Raw genomic sequence first — 27,913 nt, forward strand, 5'->3', positions numbered from 1 at the left:
GGGCCTCGTGCTCACTCAGGAGCTTTTATCGGGAAAAAGCGCTTTCATTTTGTGCGTTCCGACATGAGAAACCCCAGGCGCCACCAAGCCCAGGCGCCCACGCGCGCTCCCCTCCGCTGAGCGCGGCCCCGCCGCCTCACCATCCCCCGCACAGTGGAGCGCGCACGGCGCCAGGCGCACGCGCAGCGCCCTCTCGGCTGGAGTGACGTCACTGAGCAGAAAGATTCCCGGGAGCTGTTCACGTCAGGCGGCTTCCGGGAGAACCAACCGGAGCCTTAAAGGGCCCAGCGCCCCGCTACCCGGAGCGGCGGCTCCGGTTGGTGACGGCCCCGGGCTCGGTTGTACCGGTGTCTCTACAACCACTCACACAGCAGTGCCCGCACAGGGTCACGAACCGGCCGAGCCGGGCTCCGGCCCGCTGAACGGAAAGGCGCGCGGGGGCGGGGCCGCAGGCAGCCAACCAATCAGCAGCTAAGAGCTTCTCAGCCGCCCCAATCAGAAGCACCGGTTCCCAAACAATCGTGGCGAGCCAATGGGAAGCCCGCGCTGCTCGCGCTCGGCTCAGGCCGCCCCCGGGCTGTGCCCGCGGCCTCCCGGCAGCAGGGGGCGCGCGGGGGCGGCGGCGCTGCGCAGGCGGCGCGGAGGAGGCGCTGCCGCCGCTCTCGGTGTCGTTATTGCCGTCGCCGCTGTCGCGCCCGTCCCGCCGGCCCCGCCTCCCGCTGCGCTCCCGCGGCCTCACAGCAGGTACGGGCGGGGGGAGGGAGGGACACACCGCATGCCGGTGTCCCCGCGGCACCCTCCGCCCGCGCAAGGAGTGCCCGGGCGCGGCAGGCCCCGTTGCCGTTCCGCCCCGCTCCGGGCGCGGGGAGCCGGTCCCACCCGTCCCTTCCCGTGCCGCGGGGCCGCCGCTCCCCGCCGAGGTGGAGCCGCGGGGTCGCCGCGCCCCTCCCGCGGGCGGCCGTGTGTCCTCCCGGCCGTGGCCGCTGTCGGTGCCCCGGAGCCGCGGCCGGGCCGGCCCCCGGAGGGCTCTCCCGGCGGCCGGAGCCGCTTGGCGCGAACAAAGGCGGCGGGCGGGCGGGCGCGGCGCGCTGGGGCAGCCCCGCCGCCGGGCCGGCAGCTCTCCTGTTGCGCCGTGACTGGAACAAACCCCGGGAGCGCTGACAGTGGCTGGGCCGGGGCCCGTGCTCTGCCCGCATCCCCTCGGGACGAGTTTCGGGGCTTTCCGCGCTAACAGGTGCGCGGTGACTTTTGCCGTTCCTCCGTGCGCCCCGGCAGCTCCGGCAGGCAGCGCTGGAAGTGTTTTGTATGGCAAAGTCAGAACTGTCTACAGGAAGTGGGAAGGAAACCCCAGACCGACCCCAGAACCAAAACCGGCAACTCAAATATTGTCGATTGTAGTCACCAAAAATCAAGTATCAAAGTTTATCTTGGTTTAAATCCTGTTGATAAGTCTAGGTTTATTGGTAAGATGCTCCTCCTTCAGTTAGGTTTTTGGATCTGTTCTTTACTGAAATATCTAATTGAAACATAAACTGAAGTCTTCCAGTCCCAATTCTTAATTTCCTGGGAAAATGAAATGACTTCACAAAGCGTCTTTGTTCTGTTTCTTACATGGATTTAAAAAAAATGTAGCAGAGCCGTGAAAATAGAAAAAATCGTGAAAACTGTCTTATTATTTTGTGGATAGGGAAGAAGTGGGAGGAGATGCAACTAAATACCGAAGGTAAGTAAAGAGTGGGAAATGAATAGGTCTTAAATTACTGTTCTGTGTTTTGTTTACTTCTATTTGGATATTTCGTTTTGACTACAGTCAAGTTCACTTTTTAGAAATAAAGAGTGGTACTGCATTATGTCTTTGTTAGGTGGTTTTTTGAGCTGACATAAGAGTATTCCGTGATTTGGCCAGAAGTACTAGATTAAGCAGAGGAGTTAACTCCGAACTAGTGAAATGTGTGTTGTGTAATGTGTTTCCTGTTTCTCTCCCAGCATCTTGCATTTTTGAAATGTCTCATATAACAGCTCAATGATGCGTGTACATGAACATAAAATCTTTTGTGCTTTTGCTGTCTGAGGAACACATTTGTTTTGTACAGATTTTGTATTAAGATTTCTATTTTCCCTTCCTTATTTTGATGCCAGTCCAAGTCTGATGAGCAGCTTACAGTCTCTGTAAGGCACGCTTGAGAGTTTATTATCTGTAATTACACTTTTAATCTGACGGTTGGTTGGGCAATAAAACAGCTTTGACAAGTCTGTTTTGGACAGGGTTTGTTCTGTGATGATGTCTGCTTGGATCCTTGGCTGGGATGCAGCTGGGGGTAGTGGAGATGTTTGTGTCAGTGGCATCTCAGTGGATTTGGGGATCTGCATGTGTGCCACTTCTCATTTGGCTCTGTGGAGGCAGAGTTCTGCTTTCCTGTGCCCCTGGGGTGGGAATTACACGTGTGTAGCTTTTGGATCCAAATGCATGAATGTATTGTGCTTGATGCTGGTGGTAGTGATGCAAGAGGTAGCAACAGAGATAGGCTTTGCTTCTAGTATTTATATTTAAATAGAGAGGGATTTATATATCCAGCCTCTTAGTCATATCTTCACTCCTGCTGTTCTGTTTCAGTCTTGCTCTTCTGTTTGCAGTATTCCCTTTATTCTAGGGTGTAACTTCTTTCCTCTGGAGTACAGTTTTCCTGTATGGAAACATTGGTGAACTGTGTGTGGTGGTGTTTTATACACAGGCTTCTGGTTTCACAGATTCTGACCAAAGTTTTGACATATGGTGGAGTAGATGATGGGTTAATTTCTGCCAGAATTGAGGAGGAGAAGGCTGATGCTAGAAGGGGCTCTTCACTTGGTGTGATTTTACTCAGTAATTCATCTGAACCACTGAGGCTGGTAGAGTTCTCTCAACTGCAGTAATGATAAAATTTTCGATGTGCTTTGTACTGTACAGAGGCCTAATTTGAGATTCCTGTGATGCAATAAATGTGTTAATAATGATGCATGGCAGGAGGACATGCTCCTGTAATTTAAAAGAACACATATATACACTATCCTTGCTTTGTAAGTTTAGTTCTGTGGAGAGAGAAGGGCAGTAAGGATCACTGACTTCAGTTGTTTTCAGCATTTAGACCTGAGGGTGCAGAGACTTCAAGTATTTATAATAGCCAGAGCCATAAATACCTATAACAATAACATAATTATTTGGTCAGCTGAAGGTCATTAATTCCCAGGGGGAGTAGTTCTGGTCCCCAGATGATGTGATGCATTTTCACAGCATTCTCCATTCATCTCTAAAGAAGCAATGTGCAAAACTGTGCAAGAGGAGAAGGGATCACTCCTTCCCAGTTCCCTGTGCTGTGGGACTGAATTTTCAACTGGGGGAACTTGTGTGCATGGCAAACTGTAGATAGCTGCTCTCTGGCCCTGCAATTTAGAAATGGAAAGGCTCAGCTCTCTATAGTTTTACTCAGTGAGACCTTCCTTTTTACAGTAGCCAAGGCCTATATTCTTTCTACAGAAAACTGAATTTCTACATTATGTATGAATTTTTGCACTTGTGTTCCAGAGATCTGCTTTGCAAAGACAGTCTAGTAATTTACTCAAAGCCCTTGTGCCTGAATATGGCACATGGCATATGCTAGATAATGGGAATGTTCTTTAAAATGCATCTTGAATGCCTTAGAAGTGCTAAAATATAGAAAAGAAAAAAAAATACCTGTCTTGCCATGTGCTGGAAGGAAAGCAAATATCCAGTAAGAGGCATAAGTGGGTTTGTATAAGAGAAAGTGGAGGTGCTGCTGCCTGCCTGCCCAGCACAACCCTGCTGTTCACATCTGCTGTTTGTATGGGTGGACCAGCCTCTGGCAGAAAAGGTGTCACTGGCTCCTGGCAGAGTCCTTTCTGTCACTTGGTTTCTGCTTCTGAGAAATAGGATGAGTTAAAGCTTGTAATGAAGATAAAACACTATAAGCTGTTGTTAAAATTGTTGAGGCAGCTTTTTTTTTCTTTACTACATTTAGTAAATTGAGTTAGTGTTGGTCTCATAGCAGCAGTTGTAGAAATACTGCATTTAATACAACAATTCTGCCTGTGATGTTAATTAGTGATACATTAGTCTGCTTTTTTTTTCCAGTTCCTATACTATTTTTTCATTATTTTGGGTTGTTTCTCTCAGTGAATTGCATGAAGAGTGAAACAACAGTATGGGGTTTGCTTTTCTTGTAATTTTTCAAGCAACAAAGCAACATTTAGATTGTTTACAAATATGTATATACATAGGTTTATTTTTCTTTAAATCCTCTCCCTGAAAATGGAGAAGGGCTGTTGCTACACAGGAGGGTGTTTCATCTTGATAAGTGGATGGATGACATGAAAAGGCAAGACATAATTGTTATTTGCCTTGTGTATAACTGAGTCTTACTTAACGTGTTTCTGGTTGCTTCAAAGAATAAACAGAAAATTTGGGTGAAGAGATACTGTTAAAGGTGCTGCCTGAAACAATTTTAAATCCTCTGCAAAATCATCAAATATTGGGGCAATTTGATTGTCAGAGTATTCTAAGAAAAGATAATTTTTGCCTGAATATCTTGTGGATGCAAATCAGTAGGAAAAAAATAGAAGACTGCTTTGAGTAATAAATTTCAGCACTCACATATGTTCATCATTTACTAGCTATTCTTATATATGATATGCCAGTTTGTAACATTTCCATTAACTTTATTGTTGTGGAGAAATTGGATCTGCACATCCTCAGGTTCAAAGTATCATTCTAATATTTTATGTTAGAGGTAATAAATAAATTCAGGTGTTACTGTGTTGGACCTCTCTTGTGCAAGTTGGGGTGGAATACTGGGATTTCTTAAAATTAGTAAAACTGATTTTAATATCTGCCCAGATTGTGGCCTATGCAAGACTGTTGTGTGGCAAGGTATTAGATTGTCAGCTGTTAATTCACAGACTAAAATGTGGTTTTCAAAGCCTACTTCTGAGGGAAAACATGCACTAATATTCCTGCTTTCTTTGGTTAGTGTGAGAATTTCTTATTCTTACAAGACTTCATTTGAATTCTAAAACCTAATCCATGAGTGAATAAATAAAAACTATTCAGATGCCAAAGAAAATATCCTTTAGGCATTTATATTTTGATTTCTTTGTGGATATGCTGTTATTTATTAAAACCTATTTATTAAAACCTAAGCAAAAGCACAGTATGTATTATTAACTTATGGAAGGAAAGGTGATGCATAAAATGACATGAGAAACAGTTAGTTCCTCTCTGGAGAATAGATTACTGAGGCCTATTTATATACCCAAGCATACTTATCTAAAGGCTGGATTTTATTTTAATATTTTTTTATAAAGCTTGCTCTTACTGAGGTCACAGTGAAAAGTGAGGAAAAATGGGGACCTTGGATTGCTTCCAATAATTTCAGTGACCTTAAGAAAATTTTTCATTTTTATGCTTATTTTAGGAATGTATTACAATAGGACTAATTGGTAGTGACCTGAAGTAGTCTAAACTTCATACATTCATTTAAGGGACTTTGAAAAGGTTTGTAAACATTATTAGAGCTGAAAATTCTTCAGTTTTCCTATTCCAAATAATTCAGAGAAAGTAAGGTATCTTCTGCAGTCTGTTTCTGTCCTTAGCTGGGATTTTGTGGAGTTTGCTGGGGCTTAGTTTGTTTTTCATTTTACTTTGTTTTCATTCTTCTGCCATTGATATGAAATGGCAGCCTGGCACAAAATACTGGCTTTTTAAAACTTAATTTCAAGTTAACAGAAATGTACTGCATGTAGGTCAATTACTTTAAACTGCAAATTCCTACAAATAGTAATTTTCTCCACCAAACATACACATTTCCTACAGCTAAAAGCCTTTTTCTGAGCTTGAGTATTTTCAGAATAAAACTTTGTCCTACTGGTCCTTTTTTTCGAAAAATAAATTGTAATCTTACATCACTATTGGGAATAACCATGTGCATGTTGGGACAGCATACTTCAAAAGGCCTTATATTGAAGGTTATAGAGATCATTTTAGCTTGTTTAACTTACAAACTAAAATAAATAAAATTTAAAAAAAAAATCACCAATTGAGATTAATTGAAATGTCAAGCTGATGATGTGGAATTACTTTGAAGTAATTCAGTTTTACAAGTGGAGTAGGTAGTCTTTGCTACTGGTAACATGTCCAAGTATTAATAAAGCAGTAGTGTTTGTTTCTAATTTCAGATATTAATAAAGCAGTAGTGTTTGTTTCTAATTTCACCATAGTGCTTGGGGAATGATGAGATGCCCTAGAACTAGACTTCATGGTAGCTTTCTCATCAGTTTGGTTTTTATTAATAAACATACCAGGATCTTGAGTTTATTTCCACTTCAACAAGCAAATAAAAGTGTAAAGCTCTTAAAAGGGGACTGTGTGGAATTTGAGCTCAGTTTAGCAGTAATCCCTGAAAAGCTGGGCTTGTAGCTTGGTGCAGTGACACTGACAGGAGTCTGCATCCTCTGGAGGAAGTGAGGAAAACCAAAAATAAATGAGAGATTGGAAGAAAGGTTTTCTGCAGAAATACTGTGTAGCTGGGCACTGACAGGGGGTGTTGGTTGTGACCTGGGGCTGCTCCCTCTGTCACTGTGGGTGCTTCAGCTGTGTCAGGAGTTTCTGCAGTGCTCTCTGAAGCTTGGTGCACAATCATCTTTGTACAATGTGTTGATGTGAAAGTGGATCCTTCTGGGCCAAATGCACACTGAAATGTATTATAACAGCCATTTATCTCTCTTCCTTTTTGAGGAGTGACATATCCGAAAAGTGGATGTTCAGGATAACATGTCCAATGTGTCGGAAGAGAGAAGCACTAGACAACAGGACATTAAGAAAGGACTCCAGTTTATAGAGTATGATTTTGTGGTTTTTATTCTTGTATGTTCATTCACACGTGTATCATTATTTCAGTGAGATGGATGGCTCTGGGAAAGACCTTTTGTGTTTTTCCTTAGAATATTTGCTAGCATTAACATGTTAAACAAGGAGCAGCTGTAAGGGAAAGACAGCACTTCTCTTTGTTCCTAAACAGAACAAATTGAAGGTAAAAGGTTGTTCCTTTCCTGCCTTTGAGAAAAATTATCATTTAATCTTCTTTTTTTTTTTTTTTTTTTTTTTGTGAGTAGAAAACGTTGCTAGCCTGATAATCCACCTTAAGAATAGCTACACATAAAACTAGGTTGCTACTGAGAGGGATGGGTTTGCTCACCTCTACCTAAATGTTTTAACTCTCTGGAGCTAAAATTTAAGCTATTGAGAAATCAACTGAGTATTTAATTTTCATTTGGATCAATGCCAAATTCTTTTGAAGATCCTGGCTATCTTAAAATAATTTTGAAATTTCATACTAGTTTACTGCTCATATATGGCATTCTTAGAAAACAAAAACAAAGAATCAACCAACCAACAAAAAACCCAAAAACAAAACCTTCCCCCCCAAAATCCTGATCATTTAAAACCAAAATCTCAGTTAACCTATATACAATAGGAAAGGATTACTACTTTTCTTCCTGAAAATGTAGAATTAAATTAAATGTAGAATTAAAGACCTGATTTCTGTCCTTGAGAAGATATCTGTTGCATGCCATACAAAAGAACTCTTAAAATTCCTGTTGTGCCATTGGTATTACTTAATAAAAATTATGTGGGCTTTTGACAGAAAATGTGTCATTTTATAGTACTTACTAGAAGACTGCAGTTCTCCTCATCTGTAACAGGGTTCTGCACATGGTAAGAGAGGAAGGAAATAGCTTTTAAACAAAGAACAGTGATGTCTAAAACTGTCAAAGCATTGAAAACCTTAATACATTTTGAACAACAGAGTTCAGATTGACCATGTAGCTTCAAAAGAAAGTTAGCTGTTAGTAATAAGAAGGTTCAGTTTTTAATCAAAACTCATCTACAACACTTTTCCCTGTTAAGTGCAGGCTATGGGCAAAATCAGAGATGTGCCTGTTGCAGAAGCAAGGCTGCCTTTACTAAGAACCAGCATTCCTCAGTGTGATTGTCTTTCAAGTAGCATATAAAATAAGTAAAGCTTGTGGTTTTTTTTTTTCTAGATCCACTTTGCCCTATCCAGGGACACAAGAACAATATGAGGTAATGAAATTACTGTATTTTCCTGAAGGGTTTATAAATGGACCTATATTATTATAGTTAATCTTGATTTTAGTCATCATTTAGGTGATTGTATAATATGAATGGTAATTTAAAAAGTCTCAATATTGGAACTGTACTACTACTAACATTGTGATACAGGTATTCAGATATTTGGGTATCCTGAATTTTCTCATACAGAAGTTGAAATGAAGTCTTTTTCTACTGATATTGTGGATAAATTTGGGGCATTAATTGAATAAAACAATGTGTTATTCTGAGTGAAGCTCAGAGTAGCACAGCAAAAGTAAGATAAAAGGACTTCAGTCACAGAAACCTTCAGAACATATTTTGTTTCTGTATGGTTATGATTTTGCATAATTTTGGCTTGTATTTTCAGACTTGTCTTTTTAGTTCCTTTTCCAGTGGTAGGTGGTTTCATTGGATTTGAGAACATATTAGATAAAAATGCTGTCATTCACATTTTGATGAAAAAACCTTTTTGCAAAGCAGCTTTTGTGTTCTTCCTGCTTTGTCAGTTGCTATGGCTGCTGCTTGCTGAAAGAATATATGGAGCATACATATACATCTTTGAGATCATCTTGAAAAAATGTCAGAAGAAAAACACTAATGTAGACAAAAGTCTTGCATTTCACTCTGATTCCATGGAGTTACAAGTATAAATTTTCTATTTAAAATTTTCCTTGGAAGTATGGAGGATAAACAAGCAACTGTTTGATGAGTTTTTCTTTTCTTTGTTGCAGTTATTTATACGAGATCTTGTTAGAAATCTTTTTCATGAAGGAAATGATGTGTATCGAGAAGGGGATTGGAGAGGATCACTGAGTCATTATACTGAAGCTATAAACATTGCTGATTATGCTAATTCAGAAGAAATCCATGTGTCTGATGATGTTCTAGAGAAGCTGCATGTGAACAGGATAGCGTGTTTTTCAAATATGGTAAGCTTCTGTTTAAACCAGGATTTCTCCAGAACAGGATGTGAACAGGGGATGAAGACACAAAGTCTAGTGAGTGAATAGCTCTTGATGGCAGTTTGAGGACTGATGTGTTTCAAATCATCACTTTGGCACATTCTTTAAAAGCTTTTTACATGTATAATTGAGGTATTTTAGTTGCTAATACTAGAATTAACATAAGAGAATCATACTAGGCTTGGCATTTGATGGAACAGTGTTTTTATCCATTTACATTGCTGACTACACTGAGTTGACTGCTTTTTCTGTGGAACAAGATGGCTCTTGTGAAAGAGCTACCTGTTCTTTGTGACTGTTACTGGATTTTATATAATGATGGCCCTGCTTGGTTTTAGTTGCCTAATTTGGTGACTTAGCAAAACTTACAAATGCACAATGCTGTGGTCTTGGTGAATGTTTGATAGTGCTTCAATACCTTTGTCCAATACAGTTCAAATTCACTATTTCCATGATAATAGTTCTGATTTGGGGCTCTTTTTCTTTTTTCCCCCTCCTAGGGATTGCATGAAAAAGTTCTAGAGGATTGTGAGATAGCATTAAGATTGAATGAAAACAATTTCCGAGCTCTCTATCGCAAAGCAAAAGCTTTGAATGAGCTGGGAAGCTATAAGAAGGCTTATGATGCTGTAGCAAAATGTTCTCTTGCTGTGCCACAGGTGGGTAAATTTTATATTGGTGGTTATTTTTAAAGTTTTGAGACAAACACTTACTTCAAGACCAAGATTGTTTCTTCTGGTTTGGGATTTTTTAATGAAATAAAATATTTTTTTTACTTCTAAGCATTATTTTTCCTTGTGGACTTGCAGACTGAATGCAGAGATTACAGTCCTCAAGCTCAGTTTGATGTGTTAAGAAATGCAGCAGGGGTCAAGTGCCATGAAAATTTGCAATAAGCACTAAAACCACTGAATTAGTTGTTTAAAATTCTCTATGACATGAAGAGAACACCACCATAGTTATAATGTACATTTATTAATTTGATAATTGCATTTTAGCCATTGCTACCTGTGCTTTGTCCTCGCTGTAAATCACTTGCTGTGCACCCTGAACCTTGGGCTTAGTCTGTGTTAGCAGGCACTGTGTGGTGTAGGAGGTGATCTGTAGACTGAAATGCTGGTCCTGAGGATCTGCTTTCCATGATTGTTTGTGTGGTTGGGTTGTGGTTTTTTATTTCTTTGAGTTTTTTAAGAGCTGGAGTGCATCAAGTGCATCCTTGCAGGGCTTTAGTTACATCCAAACCCAATTGGGTTCCCTGGGACCATTTGTAATGCAAACTAAAGTGCTGTGAGTGAGGATGATTAAGAGATTTCACTTCAGAAATGCATTCCTGATTTGAGGTTACATGCTGATGGAATCTTTACATGCTTTGCTCAAAATAGACTGATCACAGGATAAAATACTGACTTGCTGCATATTCACCCTGCTGCATCAAAACTACAGTGAGGCACTAGACAAAGTGTTGGATTTAGGTTTGTCTCTTGATAGAGAGAAGGTTTCAGTTGTGTTTCCAAAGTCATAAACAGTTCATCTGAATGTGTAACTTTGGACTTTGGATCCTCACTTTGCACCTCCAGATCTGAATGTTTTTGCTTAAGGTTAATATGCCTTTATGTAAGCTTTATAAATAGCTTTTTTTAGCTGTAGGATGTGATCTGAATACTAAGTCTTAAAATTATCTAAATGGGTAGTTATAACTGTAGGACAGAGGGAAATACAATGACATTTTTAATTCTAGTTGCATGATGATGTTGTCATGGTTTGAAAGATAGGTGTTTGTTAAGGAAGGCAGGAGCCTCTCTTGAAATGGAAAATGCAAACCCCCTTCCTCCAAATTATTGTAATTTTGAAATTAAGGAGCTCTCAGGCAAAGATATGGGAGTAGGAATAACAGTTCTTTTACTAGGAAAGTTAAAATGAAAATACCGTAATAGAAAAAAATCCCAAAACACTGACAGAGTCAGAATACAGCCTGACACCCCATCAGTCAGGGTGTTGGCAGCAGTCCCATTAAATGGTGGCTGCATCCTCCTGCAGTGGAGGATGTGTTTCAATTAAGCAGTGCTCCTGAAGAAGGTGCAATTTCCTCTGAAGGTCCAGTGATGATGAAGATAGGCCTGGTCATCCTCTGGGAATCTAGTGGGAAAAGGCTGCTCTGATGTTCCAAATGTCAGATTTTATGCATGTAGAAAAGGCTTGGCTCCTCCCTTTGGGTGGAGCATTCCCAGTGGGATGATGTAATTTTATCAGTCAACAGTGGGGCTCAATGGCCCATTAACAGGAGATATCTCCCTGGAGGAAGGATGGGTTGTGGAAAAGATCAAGATCACTGCCCCACCTGTTTTCAACAGATGGTGATAGAATACATACCTCTGGTTACATCCTGCACTGCAACCCAAGACGGATGCAATGCCACCCAAAATACAGAGTGCTCATTAAATATTCATCAGCTCATATCAGGAATATGGCCCACAGTCTGTGTAGAAGCAAAACAGCAAAATAAACCCCCATCCGCACAGAGAACAAATGCCCTCTTCAAGCAAGAAATGCTCACACACAAAACCCACTCACAAAAAAAAACCCAACAAAACCACTTCTCTGAATTTCTCTGGTTTTGGAAAGCCTTTATATTATTTTAAATCCATATAAAAGGAGGAGGAGTGGGATATTGTCCGTTTTCTGTCAACATATTTTTTGCTTGAGGGTAGCTGTATTTTCAGATACAGGTTTCAGTTCAGTGTTTTTGAAAGAATAAAGCTGCATTTTGAGACATGCTGTATATAGGGATCTGGCAGAGTGAAGACTGAGATATAAACAGATGTCTTTGCTTGATGACAGTACATGTAAATGATGAAATTTTATTTATGTCTTTTAGGATGAAAGTGTGATTAAGCTAACCCAAGAGCTAGCTCAAAAACTAGGGTTAAAAATAAGGAAAGCATATGTTAGAGCAAAGGTAAGATTTTTATTTTATCGTTTTATGTTAAGCTTTTCCTCTTCTGATATCAAATTTGTATTTAATGAAAGTATCTTTTCTTTGTAGCCACCTTCCTCAAATTCAGTTTCTAGTGATGCATCAACTCAGGTAAGGTTTTACCTGTTCCAAGTGCAAGCTGACTGTAAACTGCAGGAAATAATTGTTTCATAATTTTGTAATTATAAAGGGACAGTGATGCAATTGACATTTTATATTAGAGGCTGTAATTTGGGACTTTAGCATTCTGTTATGTTCAGTTTTGCTGTGTACATATGGCAGATTAGGACATGAGATTATTATTCAAGTTATCTTTGTTCAATAAATGTTAGCTAAAAGATTAAGTCCAGTGTAATGCATATATTTATTTTTCATGTCCTGAGGCAAGAGCGAGGTTAAGAGGGTTTATTTTTTATTTTATTTAATTGACAATTATCAAAATGAAAGGTGCTGGGATAAAATCCCTTTTACTTAGATGCATTTGTCCAAATTAAATCTTCATTAGCAGCTGTACTTATATTTATCTTGCTCTTTGTAATCTATCTGAATAGCAGTAGTGAAGAGGAGTTTATCTTACAGGCTTCTTTCACAGGAATATAGACTATTTAGTGTAAAGCAATGTGTAAGACCAGCTCATTTAAGATATCATTTAAACCCTTTTGTTCCCTGAAGTGTTGCTCTCACTTTGGTTGGTTGCAAATTTTTAGTGATACCATGAGTGGATTTCAGTCTGCAAATGGATGCTTTATCTAAAAAAATATTTGACCTTTACATTACATTAGACTTTGTAAATCTGAGATTTTATAAAACCTGAATTTGAGAGGGCTTACATTCTTTGTCTGTAAATATGTATTGGAAAATTTTTAATGGCTCTTGTGGCTGAGAGGTATTTTTTTCTCATTTACAGAATTCTTCTGTAGAAGATATTGAGTTAGGTGAGTCTTGTGTTACATTACTATTGTTAGGGAGCTAGAGATGCCATACATAGCTCATTGTATTTGAAAAATTCAGAAGAAAATTCATCTGGTCATTTAGAAGTACTGGAGTAAAAGTCTGATCTGTTTATCTCTAAAACTGCATGTTTAAGTTGCTGAGCAGATTTCACTTTGGTCTCCTCAGCTTGATGTGATTGTAATTCTCTGTAGGGATTGTCTCCATACTGTCCTCTTTAGCTTGAAAAATAATGAGGGGAGAATATGCCAAAGATTTAGTAAAGTGTCATGTCTGTAACTTTTTCGGTCTCTTTTAGCTTGAGTAATAAATAAACATTGAGATGAAGAGACACATCATTTGGAATCTGATGGAAGCTGAAAACATTTAATTTGTTTTTGCTTAAACATTCTTCACATTTCTTCGCTCCCTCACCCTCCTTGTTGCCAGGGTAAAAGTTATGCAAGTTCTTCACAGATCTTTGAACAAAGGTTCCAATCATTTCCATCTTACTTATTTCAGATTTATCTGACCAGAAACAAGAGATGATTTCTGCTGCTTCTTCATCAAACTTTGTTTCTGAAGTGTCTCAAGTGTCACCAGTACCTGTACCACCTTTACCTACTGTTATGCCTCTTCAGATGGAAAAGGTTCCTTTGCCTTCTACAGTGCTGGCAAATGGAGGGAATGTTTCTTTCTCTATGCCAGAAGCATGTTTAGATTGTGGAGATGGAGATATAATTATTGGAGAGGAGCTTGATGAGTTACTTGATTCTGTGCCTGATGCAGATGAAAGTGTAATGGTAAGACTTTTTTGTCTGTTTTCGTTCTTGAAAGATTCTTTATGAATGGGATCTCATATATTTTTCAGGTGGGCTAATGGTGAAGTTTGTGTTAGTTCTGCTAGTTACTTTGGGCATAGTTAGGTTGAGTGTGAGTCTTTTTAGGTTCAGATTCTTGTAAATGTGGCTGTAAAGATAGCATGACTACTACAACTTCAGAAAGAAATACTGTTATGCTACTATCAATGCTACTTACAGGAAGTACTGTGAAAAGTGAATTGGATGTTTGAAGTCTGGGCTAATGTGGTTTTTTTTGGTTTTTTTGTGCAAATAAACCCTCATAGAACATAAAGAGTGTGTTGGAATGTTCACCATCTAGCTGTAGAAACTATAGTTAAACATAACCAAAAAGCTTTGCAGCAGAGTAGTAGGTACTTGAGCTGTGGCCTTCTAGGATGCTCACTGGTATCTCTGCAGTCAGAATTTTGTCCAGATCCACCAACTGGCTGAACAGAAATAGACCATTGTGAGTCTGCCTTTTTGTATTTTTAAAAGAGAGATTAGAGAAATTTACTTCTATGAAGTGTTGTTCCTACTTACACCATTATGTCAGACCTAGAGCAGACTGTGAAGCCTCCAGAGTTCTGCAGTTGTTGGTTAAAATGAGAGCTCTGGTAGATGAGCAGACATGTCTCAAAGGTTACTGAGTCCCTGCCCTGGCCCTGCCCCTGCCAATCATTTGGGGTATTTATTTTGTATTGTATTAGTATTGCAGTATTAAATGAGGCTGTGGCATATTCAGTTCTTCAGTTAGTTATGATTTTAATTCCTCATTCAACTCTGATTTACAGTTGCAAATCTTTAAATCAAAAATGCTTGGGTTTCTAATTTTCTATTTTATGCACTTCATATTTTAGAAAATATGTCAGAAATAGAGAAAGTAATGATTTTTCAGAGCTCCTAGGATGTTTGCCATAGTGAAAGCCAGGAGTAAGTGCAGTCTTGCAAGAGACTGCAGTCTGGTGGAGTGCAGAATTGAGTGAGCTGTACAGCTCCTCTGAATGAATTGCAGGCTGGTACCTGGGGGGACATGGAGTTTCCCATTGGGCAGACCTGCTCACTCAACATCCAAACAAGGAGGGAACTCATTGGGGTGGCAGGAGGAAGGCAGGGGAAGCTCTCCCACTTGGTGTGCCCTTAACAAAAGTGTACAGAAGGATATGTGACGTTTCATGAGAGGAAGGAATGTGACCTGGCCTTTGCAGAATGTGTTATCATTTGATTGGATCTCAGGATTTACCTCAAAGCCAACTCATATGTCTTTGCTGTACTGCATTCTGAATTACATTCTCTTTATTGAGAAATACTGTTGATATCTGACTCTTTCTACTCTTCCCTGGTATCTGTGTTTTTAACATAATTTGAAAATTCGGCTATGATCCGATGGATAAAAAAATCCAAATCTCATACTAACTTAGTAAATGTCTGGTAACTGAACCTTTAAAGTGTTTGGTCAGTGAATAATGCCTTGCACATGGGGCATTGTTTAGGGTTTGCTTACTGCAGCTCTGTGCAGGACTGTGGTGTATCTGTCATGCATGTTTTTCAATGGGTTTATAAAAACTTTGCAGAAACATGACTAAAAGAAATAATGTGGCAGATTATGTTCTTGAGGCCTTTCATGCTTGGTCTAAACATTTTAAATTTTTTTTTTTTTTTCCAGCAAACTACAGGAGCCAGAGGACCTATTCCTGCAGGGAGTGTAGCTCCTAGTGTTCCTTTCTCTGCCTCTTTGTTGGGGACACTGCCAGTTACTGCAGGATTTGTTCCTTCAGCTTCTCTTTCAGAAATCTTTTCACAGCCTTTGGCTTCTTCACTGGAAAACTTTTGTTCACCATTAAGCACCTTTTCAATCAGTGACCCAAAAAGAGGTAAGAAATGAGTCTTAATATTTAACCTTTTATGCTGATGAGAGTTGTGCCTGAGTCAAGTGGCTTTCCTTTTTAGCAAATTAGTTTTCACAACTATTAGTTATATTTAACACATGACATTTGAGCTTTGCTAATAGGTTTTGAGTGTTGTATACAAGAATTCATAAATAAAACTTTTCTTTCCTTGGGATCTGCATAAGCATGCTCCAAGCTCCCTCTGTGTAATTTTCTGTATCTATTATGCAAATTTATTTGTGTCAGGTGAGTAAGTTTAAAGAAGAAGCACTATTCCCTCAAACTTTTTTCAAACAAACTTGCTCTTACAGTTTGAACCATTTGTCATGATTTGACAATAAACAAGAATTCTAAAAGGGTAATGTAACTATATACTCTGTAAAGGTACCAGTATTACATGCTTGGATTCAAACTGCACAAACTATAATTATGTAGTGAAATCAGGTATGTGAAATAACAAGATATAAAAATTAACTACAAAAGATAAAATTGAGTTTTATCTTTAATTACCAGTGTTACAGTACTATGCTGTCTTCAGAACAAAGCCAGAATTACAAAATAAAATAAAAAATTGAAGAACCCTCTTACCCCTCTTTCATCTCCTCATTTTTTCATAGTCAGATATTGTTTATCTTCCTGCTCTTTATGTACTGCACAAATATGTTGTTACTGCCTGTGAATCTGCCTTCAGTATCTGTCAGTACTGCTGGTGGTAACCAAGTGTATATTTTGAAGATGGTTGTCTAATAACTTTTAGCCCAGATGTTTACAAGGGGCTTTTAGGTAATTTTAAAAAAAGCAACAAAAAAACTTCAGTGTTAGTCAAAGAATTGAAACCTCTGATACTTCTCAGTATTTCTCTGATAAATTATGTTTTGCATGGGATATTCTGGAGAACTCATTTAATTAAAATACCTTTTTATTCCTTTAGATATCTCAAGTTCAGCTTCTAGAGATGGAACACCAGCACTTAACAGCAATAATTCCCCATTGTTTGTATGTATTTTTCATGGTTTGTTCACATCAGTTCAAATGTTAGCTTTGGAGGCTTTACACAGATCTCATATTTTACAGCTGAAGTTTCCATTTTTTAAAAAATAGCACTTCTGACATTAAAAGTGGATTCTAGCTGTGGGACTTACAGGGACAGTAACAAAAGAAAAAATTTATGGAGGTTATTTTATGTATGCAAATTTTGACTTAATGTCACAACCATTATTTCATTTTGAGAAACTTGCTGTAAAACACTGTTGAATTGTAAAATAACCAATCTAAATCCCTTATGATCTGAGTATCAAGCACTAAGCATCCTGAAGAGCTGTCCTAGTACAGGAACAGAGCAGATGCCTCTGTGTGCCTGGGGATCTGTCTGCTCTCTGTATTGCAGTCATACTGTGCATTTTCAGCCACACTGCTGGCATTGATTGCATGGGGAGAGATGGCATGAAGAGATTGCATCCTCAGGAGCCAGGAGGGAGCCTGACAGAGGCTGCTGTGTACCTGGTTGACTCTTGTTTTTAGACTTAGTTTGGGCTGTGTATGTGGCCTCTGTAAAATCTCCGTGTCCATGGTTTTGAAGAAAAAATTCAGTACGTTAAATTTTAATTGTAGATAAATAAGTTCTATGTATCAAGTAAAATACACTTTCTTTCAACAGATAAATGGTCCTAGTAGTTTGTTTGGGTCCGAAAATTACATGGGAATTGCAGGCCAAGCTAGAAATGACTTTTCCAATGTGTTCAGCAGTACAGCTGCTAATATACCTGTATCTCCTGCACTGGCGGGAAGAAACCCACTGGAAGGCACACATGAGCTAAGACAGGCCTGCCAGTTATGTTTTGTCAAAAAAGGTAAGGAGCTATTGGACTTGATGAGGTTGGTTTGTTGTTTCTTTTTAAATTAAAAAACATACATTTAAAATCTTCATGTTCATAATTTAACACCATTGGCTTCTAAACCATGATAATCCTGACTTGTTCTTTGCAGATGTAGCATGATCTTATGATTGGTGAAATATTTCAACCACTATTTTATCTTCTTTCCTCTTGTCTTTATTTCTTGTCCTAATAGATTCTTGGTTTCTAAACCCAGCACAAATCACCACACGCTTTCCCTGTGTGTCAGGTCATTCACATTCTGTATCCACTTTCCTCCCAAACCCCAGGGTACTGTGAAGAATGACACCTTTACTCAAGACTAAATAAAACTTGCAATACTCTCTCTGATTGGCCATGGGGAATTGAACTGCAGTTCAAAGTACCTGGTAACCTTCACATCCCATCTGTTATATTGTTCTTTCAAGCTAATTCTAAATCATAATCACAAGGCTTCCAAACCTTAGTAATAATTAACTCCACTGTATTGACTTAAAGGAGCTTAACCAGTATTGGTCATTAATATAACTAATCTTTTAGGCCTGGGCTGTTGCTGTTTAACAGAGCCATATTCTAAAGGCAGCAGCTTCTATTAAAACTAATCTTAAAAATAAGCATTGTGTTTGAAGTTACAGGTATCATTGGTATTGATATACTAATAAAGAATCATATTGAGACCTTTAGGGGATGATTATTGTATCTTTAGAACTTCTATGATAGTTTAAAATTATTTTTACTAGAAAAATCCACAAAGGGAAGTTTGAAAAACCATAGAACATGTTTTGCTAAAGCTGGAGCTATAACATATTGGTGAGAGGACTTAGCATGTTCCTAGCTTCACTTTTTGTGTCAATGCATCTACTTCCTCTGTTTCTCTCCTCTATCAAACCCTTTAAGTGTCTCCTGCTTTTACTGCCTTTTGAAATTACACTGTTCCATCACCATCTTGTCCAGAGAAAACTTGGTCACACTCTTGTTTTTCAGTCTTGTGAATAGGAAAATTCACTGGACATTGCTCATCTTCAGGTGCTCTTCCTGAAGTTTTCATTTAGTACCATCCTAAAGACAGAGTTTGAAGCTAGGTGTATTTTTGTTTTCAAAATCACAAAGTTCTGGGATTGGCATTTATCTTTCTGGCACATGTGAACTTCTTACTGAGTGTTGTTTTGTCTCTGAACATAGTATCTCTCCTAATAAAATCAATGTTGAAGATTAAGAGAGCTGTTTACTGATCACTGGAATTCACCTGCATTGACTTACTATAGCTAAGAAATATTAAACTAGAATGGATTTGGAATTTGAAAAAATGAAGCAATTTGCTGACCCAAAGCAACCTAAAGGTTGTAACACAGCATCCCTCCCCAAATATAAAATATCTTGTGAGTTTTTTCTTGCTTAGACTGCCTTTTATAAGTATTTGTTGTTTTCTGTTTTGTTTTTTTTTTTAATTTTGCTTAACATGTCGTTAATGACTTTTGGTTCTTCAGAGCTACTGGTGCAAGTAGGAATTCTATACAGCTTGTGTACTTCTGCTTTTGGGCTTCTGTGCCAGTGTGTGTATGGACATGTTCATGTTTGATGCAATTTATGCAAATACAAGCAATTTTCTATGATTGTTTCAGGTCCTAAATTACTGGATTACGCATACCATCCCAATTTAGAACATAAATGTAAGAAGGATATTCTAATTGGCAGAATAAAAAACTCTGAAGATAAATCATGGAAAAAAATACGTCCAAGACCAACAAAGACACAGTATGTGGGACCATATCATATATGTAAAGGTAGGTGCTAAAGAGAGTAAAATGGTAATGCCTACACTCAAAGCAATAGTGAAGAATAGAATGAATTTTTTTTTTATTCTTATGGGAGGTGGAGAAGGAAGTTCTGGGTTGTTTATTTTTAATTTCAAAGCTGTAAGGAGAGCCATATTGTGACCACTAATATGATTATTTAGAGGACAGGCAGTGTGCTTCTGTACAGTTCTCCATCAGGAATAATTTAATATTTGGATGATTACTGTTAAAAACAACAACAAAGAAGCATTTTTGTTAGACTTTTGTAATATGAACCTCTACTTATGATGTAACCAACCTGACTTGTGGATTAATGAGCATCTTTATTTGAGCAGAGAATATTCTGGGTTCTCAGCATTCTTGCCCTAGATCAGTTGATGGAAGTGTGCATTAGCTGTTTTAAGGAGTTTCACATTTTCACCAAGTCATTTAGCATAAGATTTTGCTTCTGTTAGGTATAAGTGACAAATTTACAGCAGATCTCTTTAATTTCTTTATTAAAAGTACTTGCAATAGCTATAGTGTAAATTTTAAGATGAATTTCCAAAACGAGTTGTGTAAAAGCAATGTCCTGTTGGGTGCTGTCCTTTGAGATGTGGCTGCTGAGGAGGAGTGCAGGTACCCAGGCCATTGCACCTTTGCCTATTGCCAAGAGGAGATCGATGTGTGGACGCTGGAGCGCAAGGGAGCCTTCAGCCGAGAAGCTCTTTTTGGAGGACCTGGGAAGATCAACTTGACCGTGTCCCAGCTTCTTCAAGAATACCACGGATTATTTATGTTTCTTTGTGAGGTGCTGATTTATTTCTTGTAACACAATAAAAAATGGTAGTAGATAATTAAATCTGCGTGGAAAGAAATGCTTTGGTTCTTACATGACTGTTTTGTAACTTTTGAAACAGATTTTCAGTAATTATCTGGCTGCCTTTAGATTAGAGACTAAAGGAAGTATCTGTTAAAATCTTTAAGGTATGGTATATTTTTAATTGTCTAAAATATATACTGTAAAATTACTTGTTTTTATATTCCAGAAATGTTTTGATCACAAGCCCAGAATAATAAGCAAAAGGAACAAGGATAACTCATCTTCTTGTTCTCACCCTGCTATGCATGACTTTGAAGATAACAAGTATGTTTGAAATACCATCTCTAGAAATTGTAATTTAAAAGCAAAGGCAGTTTTTACTACCAACTTTTCATTTCTTACCTGTTTGTCAACTTCTCTTCCCTGCTGACTATTAGGCTTTGGCAGTGTAGGCAGGACAGACTTAAAGAGCAAGGTTTGACAAATGTAACTAAATTAAAGTGAGGTATTTCTTTATCAATCATTCAAAATTAGGGGTGTCAACCCTAATTTTTGAATCTTATGGGATTTGGAGTCGGGTTCTTAATAGTTTACCTACCTGTAAACTGTATTGCTGTAAATAGATGTGTAAGGTTAAATTAAAACAGGAACTCTTTCTTTGATATATTTTGCTTATTTTGCTGGAGTTTACCTTAATTACAGTGTGTAAAATAGACCATAGTCCTTATTAACTCGGTTGATAAAAGAAGTGTGTTAAGAGTGTCTTCAGTTATTCTTGGAAAGTTAAAAAAGTTTTTATTGTTGTAATAGTATAAAGTAAGTTTTGTAGAATTAAGAGACTTCTGTCTTTGTATGATGTAAAAATAACTGGGAGCACTGCAATTGCTTTGTTTGTATTCCAGTTCACTGTATTGAGGAAGCACTGCTGCCCCAAGGGCTAGGCTTTTCTGCATCACCTCTTCCTTAAATGGTGCTCTATAAAGGAAAAAAGTACATGGGTTAGTAATTAGATCAGGATATATACTTGAAAGTGGACATGATCTGCTTTCCTTCTTGGAAACCAGTGATCCAGCTGGATTGAATTCAGTAATGCTTTGCAGAAGAGGGACTCTGGATTCCCAAGAGTACTGTTTAGTGCTGTTTAGTGAGTTTACTCAGCCTGGAAACGATGCTTAGATGTGACCTCCTCCTGGGGACTTTCCTGACATTCTGATTTTGAGTAAAAAGTGTTTAAAGGATATTTGAACAAGCTGTTGTGGTGAAGGATGGTTATTTTAAAGAACATCTAAAAGTGACTGTTTTCAAAACAGGTGCCTTGTCCACATTTTGCGAGAGACTATGGTGAAATATTCCAAAATCCGCCCTTTCCAAGTTCGGTGTCAGCTTGACCTGTGCAGGCATGAGGTGCATTATGGCTGCTTACGAGAGGATAAATGCTTTTATGCTCACAGTCTGGTAGAGCTTAAAGTCTGGATTATGCAAAAGGAATCAGGTATGTTTAGTAAAATACTCACTTTGCTCTTCATTTTATTGCCACTCCTTCCTTTTCTTGACTCCCTCTGAAATTAGCAGCTTGGAATCAGTGTGGGAAGCAAGCAAAAGCAACCTGGTGCCTCTCAGCTTGCATTTTGGAGAGGTTTTCTGTGGTACATACAGTGTAGATTTTATAATTACATTGGCATTAGAGCTCTAGTACATTATGTTCAAATACTGAAAGATGCACCTTAAGTTATGTGAGCAATCTGTAATTTAATGACCTTGTATGCTTTCCATTGGGATGGTACAGACGATATCTCTGTTGTGGATGCCCTCATGATGTTCTTAAGTGTTTGTGTATTTACATGTGTGTATGGACATAACATCATATCCATGATGTAAATGTATATCGTGTATATCACCTGTGTGTGAATACTTACACAATATACAAAAAGAAAAATGCATATAAGCTTTGGGGCTTCAGTAGTATTCCATTTTGAGCTGTCTGTAAGGCTGCAATAGTCATAAGTACTCAAAGACTGTTTCCCTTCCTTTACAGGTATTTCACATGATACTATAGTTCAAGAATCAAAGAAGTACTGGCAGAACATGGAAGCTACTGCACATGGATCACAGGTATTTTCATTTTTCCATTCAACTAATTCTGTAGTGACTGTAGTGATAATACTTTTTTAATATGTGTATATAATGTAGCTTATTTTAGAAATTACTTTTTTAATGATTTCCTAATAATCTTTCAGTGTAGACTTTCTTCAGCTTGCTCACTTAGACTAAAATGCCTGCTCTGCTGCTATGCAGCTCTTTTTTTTGCTTTGCTTGTTCTGTCCCAGGTGGAATATAAAGTGTAAATATAAGTTCAAAATCAGCTGCTCTAGGGCAATTAATTATCTTTTCATTATGTAGTGCTTTTATGTGCTTAGTTTGTACATATTATCACAACTTAAGGGTACATATACCTAAATCAGAAGTAAGTTCAATAAAAAAATGCTTTTGTTAAGAAATGTTCAGTTTGAAATTACAAGCTGACTATTACAAGGCATGCAGTGTAATATCTGCTTCCCAACATATGTTGAAATCTCTGCCATAAGGAGGTAAGTAATAATTAGGTATGGATTTCTTTGCAGATAAAAATATCTTTTATTGTTGTTGTTTTGTTTTTGCTTAAGATTCTTGGGAACCAAATGAAATATGGATCACTTAATTTGAAGATGAAGTTTGTTTGTGGGCAGTGCTGGAGAAATGGTCAAGTTAGTGAGCCAGACAGAAACAAAAAATATTGTAGTGCAAAGGCAAGACACCCGTAAGTAAGATCAAGCAGTGAAAATTCTACTATTTTGTCAGCCATTTAAAAACCTCTTTTGGGAAACTGTTGCTTCTTAGAAAAGAGTGATACAAGGAATTACAAAAAAACCAAACATACTGAAGTAAGACAGAGTTACCTTGTTGTAGTTTGCTAATAATTGGTACTGAGAAACACTTTGATGGCTAACGAAGTGTTTGTGTTCTGGAGGGTTTTTTTAATATTAAGAGTTTCGGTCAAGTTTCAATAGAACTTCAATAAATCTTAAATATATAGTGAACGTTTTCAAAATACACTCTTTGAGCTTTCCTGGTTCTGCTCCTGTGCAGAAATTGTGATTTTTTTTTTTTAAATAGTATTTTCTTTCACTGGATGCCTGTGGTTTCCAGGTGGAGCAAAGATCGCCGTGTGGTGCTGGTGATGTCTAACGAGCGTAAGAAGTGGATGACCATTCGTCCTCTGCCTGCAAAGAAACAAGTGCCTCTGCAGTTTGATGTATGTTAACCTAAAATCCATGTTTTTGTTAAGGAAATAGAGAATAGTCATTGGAAAATACCAGTAATTGGGCTAGTTTTGTCAGTTCTGCAGAAATTCCCATGGGTGTTGGTAGGAAAATGTTTATATTGTTTACACAATGTTCAACCTGGAAAAGCACTGATCTCAGGTTACTGCTGAAGTACTTACTTGTCAGTGGAAGTCAGTATTTCTGAAATAATTTATACATATCTGGGATCTGGTACTGTGGTAGGAGGCAAGAAGCACTCACAGTACTGGCTTCCAGCAGTTCTCTTTTTCAAACTATAATAAATGAAGTTTTTTGTAAAAATAAGCATTTTTATTTTTCACATTTTATAAATATTTGACTGGGAGGGGAAACACTATCCAAGAGTGAAGAAAATTTTAAGAATTGTACTAGCATCCATTCTGCTTTATATTCTTAAGGATTTTCTTTTAAATTCATGTTCCAGTTGTGCAATCATATTGCTTCAGGCAAGAAATGTCAGTATGATGGAAACTGCTCATTTGCTCACAGTCCTGAGGAGAGAGAGATGTGGACCTATATGAAGGAGAACAGCAGTAAGTAGAAGAGTAAATCTAACATGTTGTAAATCTAACTGTTCTGCTTTTCATTCTTGTACTTCAATTACTTTTTAATCTAATTTCTTTCATTTTCTTTTGTAGTAAACCTTGCAGGTGCCCTGTCTTTGAATTTAAATACACCCAGACCAGGCCTTCAAAAATAGTATTAAATAAAAATAGATATATTGTGTATTTGTTGCTTGATATGTTTCCTAACAATAGAGTAGTTTGTATTGTTTTTTTAGATGTCTTAGAAATACTGATCCTTGCAGCAACATTAGTTGGTGTTTGTACTGCCATGTCACACACATGGAGGAAACTATTTGCAAACCATCCCCCCCCCCAGTCTATTTACTGGGAATCACCATTCACTTTCTGTTGCTGACTTTACTGTTCCATCAGTGTTATTGGGAAGAAAGCATCAAAAATCAAAAGTAATAACTGATATAAATGATCAGATCATGGCCTGCAAGAAAGGAAACTAAATTAACCAAAAGCTGTATCACATATGAGATTAGTTCTTTGAAATTCAAGTACTGATATGCAGCTGCACAGTTGCTATCTGTACTTTGGGTGCCCATTCAGAAACCTGTCACCTCTGGCTGTCTCCTCAAGAGGCACAGAGGGCTCTTGGTGAGTAGCTAGAGATGCTTCTTCCCCTTGGCTCTTAATCTTTGAACTGTGTAACTGTCTACATTTGTTTCCTTCCCTTTTTCTTCATAGAATAGGTGGGAAATGAATTATGCTCACAAACTCAGTCATTTATCTCGTGTTTTCAAACTCTTGCCTTAATTGCTAATTACTTATTTTAGCTTCTGCTCTCATTAGTTCAAGACTTGGAGCAGTTGTATGACATATGGCTAAAAAGTCAGAAACCAGAAAAAGGAGATGATACAGCTGCTCAGGCAAACAAAGAAAATGGGAAGCAAATTCACATGCCAACTGACTATGCTGAAGTTACAGTAAGTAATTATAAGTATAATCCTAAATCCAAGCATCTGGGGGTTTGTTGGGCTTTTTTTTTCCCCAGCCAGTAATTTAGGTTATTTTTCTTATTTTCTTGGTGCTTCCTTAGACCATAGATTGCTACAGTAAATGTAACTGACACTGTACATCAGTTCTTCTAAAGCTAATGAAGATCATAAACTTTAGGTGATGGTTTAAATAACTGTCTGTTTAGATAAACAATATCCTGCAGACCACCATAAAGAAAACAAAATGTATTAGAAGTTCTGTCCTTTACAGCATTGAATTTGCATTGTTATGTTTTCAAATTCTTTGTAAAACAGGTGGATTTTCATTGTTGGATGTGTGGGAAGAACTGTAATAGTGAGAAGCAATGGCAGGGTCACATTTCTTCTGAAAAGCATAAGGAGAAGGTTTTCCACACTGAGGATGATCAGAACTGCTGGCAGTATCGCTTCCCAACTGGATATTTTAGCATTTGTGATAGGTATGTCTTTTTGTAAGATGGCAAAAATGGTGAAAAATGACAATTCATAGTTAAGGCAGTTACTAGTTCTGACTAAGTTTCTAGTATTTCTCAATTTCATATGTCCTTTGACAAGAAATTAACAGTATTTTAACATGTTAGAACATAGGGAGTGACAAGGTGCCCAGTTTTGGAACCAAATGAATTCCTGTGTGATGTTAATGAATGGTAGCAAGTTCATTGCAGCTGTGTGAATATTGTTGGTATTATTCCAAGTGTACTTAGGCATCTGCGTATTAATTAGAGCCCAAGAACAGTATCTAGCTGGGCAGTGATACTGGAGCTTTTTAAGGCAAGTAGAAATGTTGTTAGCATCAACCCAAATTTGTTAAAATTGAGTATTTGTTACCAGAAGTTGTTTATGAACATGTGGAAGAGAACTTCCAAGATCTGTTGGTTTACCCCAGCATTCGCTGTATGTTTTGCTGCTCCCTTTAATTCTTAACTGCAGCCTATTTTACCTAACTTAATTAGATTTTTTTTTTTTTTTTTTTTTTTGCAAATCTCTTGAAAATTCCTTCCATTGTTGGAATCTTTTTGGAAGGCTAAAAACATCGGAATCAAGCATTCTGGAGTTTAAGGTTCAGTTTACCTGGTGCAGATGCCTTTGTTACTCTGTTTTCAGTTGAAGATTTTGAGTTTCTTGAAGATCTTGAAAAACTGCATAGGAGAGAAAGCAAGTTAGTTTTCATTTGCAGTCTTTGCTTGAAAACTTACATATCCCTTTACTAAATTTTTAAGTACCATTCTAAATGTGTTTGTTTTGAACATAACAGACCTTGGATATGCAGCATAAAGGGAATACAAACTGACATATTGAGGTGTTCTCAGTATTCTAACCTCAAATTTAGTTAACAAGGGTAATTAATTGGGATTTTTAAACAATAATTGTTCCTTAACTTAATGAGTTAAATGATAAGGTATTCATTAACATGATGAACTTGATGCTTTCAAGCATTAAGTGTCTCAGTCTAAGTAGGAACGTGAAGAATAGGAAGAGCCATCATTTGTCTCCTGTAAATATTTGACTGCTGGGAAAGAAAAACACAACCAAATGCTAAACAGAGTTAGTGTCATCTATAAAAAAGTCTATACTCTTCCAAATTTTTTTGTCCTTACTATGTAGTGTATTTGAAAAACATGACTTGAAGAAAATATAAACACAGTAGTGATTATGGTAATTCTGTGAAAACACTGTTCAAAATCTGTCTTAACAGATATATGGCTGGTACTTGCACTGAAGGAAACAACTGTAAATTTGCCCATGGAAATGCTGAACTCCGTGAGTGGGAAGAACGAAGACAAGTTTTAAGAATGAAGCTCAGCAAAGCACGAAAAGACCACTTGATTGCTCCCAGTGATAATGACTTTGGAAAATATAGTTTTTTGTTTAAAGATTTAAACTAATACTGAGATGACACATCCATGTTATCAGCTGGAAGCATAAACCAGAAAATTTGACAATAATCAAAAGCATGTGACAGAAAAGCTGCAGGTTTTCTGCTTTTATTGGCATACATTGTTCCTCCTGAACAGCAAAGTATGGTAGATTTAGGGGGATTGAGCAGACCTGTCTATGCTCTCATGAAACAGAGTGGTGATTAAAAAAATCTGAAGTATTATGTGCTTACTCACCTCCTGTTGGACAGAAAGTTAGGAAATAGAAGGGGGGAAAAGTGGTTATAATATCTAGGAAGCCCCCTAGTTTCAAACCTTCAGTTGAAAAACTTTAAGGTATCAAGGTATTGCAAAAGAGAGTGTTAGTGGGCTAAGAAAATGATGGATGAAAATTCTTCAGATCTTTTAATGAAGAGGATTTGTTTAAAACAAAGTTTGCTACTTATCTATATGTAGGTTGCTAAAAAGGATTTTCTTATTAAAGATTTAAAACAAAATAACCATTTAACTACAATATATGTTGAATGGGTATTTTTTCTCTATTTGTATGTTTCAATATAATTTACTGAAAAAGGATCTTGGGAGGAAAAAAGTATTAATTTTTGAAAATGAAGTAGTTAAAATTCTGTTTCTTGGTCTTTGCTGTTTAAATAATGATTTTGAAAGATTACACTTGTATGTCAGTATTGTGTATTATTGTATGGACTAATGTTGCCTGTAATAAAGAGAACTTTACACGAAGCTGTTTTCTGCATGTAGCCTCTCAGGACTGAGATTTTGTAAAAACAATGATTTGCCAGTTAGCAAACGCTTGAGTACCTGTAGCTAAACATTTACTGAGTTGGTATTTGTGTCGCTAGCGGCTCGTTTGCAGTTTTCTGTATTGTCATTAGCTCATGGCATCACTGAAGTA

The 27,913-nt window shown here is 37.8% G+C and overlaps 1 protein-coding gene across 4 annotated transcripts; it reads left to right on the top strand.

Moving 5' to 3' along the window:
- Window positions 1-517: 517 nt before the first annotated feature.
- Window positions 518-27,741, top strand: ZC3H7A (zinc finger CCCH-type containing 7A). Of its 4 annotated transcripts, none has more exons than XM_079320950.1 (23): window positions 603-744; window positions 6,788-6,891; window positions 8,098-8,137; window positions 8,899-9,096; window positions 9,630-9,788; window positions 12,005-12,085; window positions 12,173-12,214; window positions 13,011-13,038; window positions 13,556-13,836; window positions 15,539-15,746; window positions 16,693-16,757; window positions 17,419-17,611; window positions 19,258-19,419; window positions 20,025-20,221; window positions 20,460-20,557; window positions 21,544-21,725; window positions 22,269-22,345; window positions 22,897-23,030; window positions 23,420-23,525; window positions 23,999-24,107; window positions 24,939-25,072; window positions 25,400-25,563; window positions 26,820-27,741. In XM_079320950.1, the coding sequence occupies exons 2-23, from the start codon at window positions 6,824-6,826 to the stop codon at window positions 27,007-27,009; spliced, it is 2,916 nt and encodes a 971-aa protein (XP_079177076.1). In that variant the 5' UTR covers window positions 603-744; window positions 6,788-6,823; the 3' UTR covers window positions 27,010-27,741. The 4 variants fall into 4 exon arrangements, 3 of the variants coding, with proteins under 3 accessions (XP_079177075.1, XP_079177076.1, XP_079177077.1); XM_079320951.1 differs by lacking the exon at window positions 603-744 and adding an exon at window positions 1,231-1,723; XM_079320949.1 differs by lacking the exon at window positions 6,788-6,891 and having other exon boundaries at window positions 518-744.
- Window positions 27,742-27,913: the final 172 nt, after the last annotated feature.

Source organism: Erithacus rubecula (genome assembly GCF_903797595.1).
Source record: "Erithacus rubecula genome assembly, chromosome: 17".
Classification (NCBI taxonomy): domain Eukaryota; kingdom Metazoa; phylum Chordata; class Aves; order Passeriformes; family Muscicapidae; genus Erithacus; species Erithacus rubecula.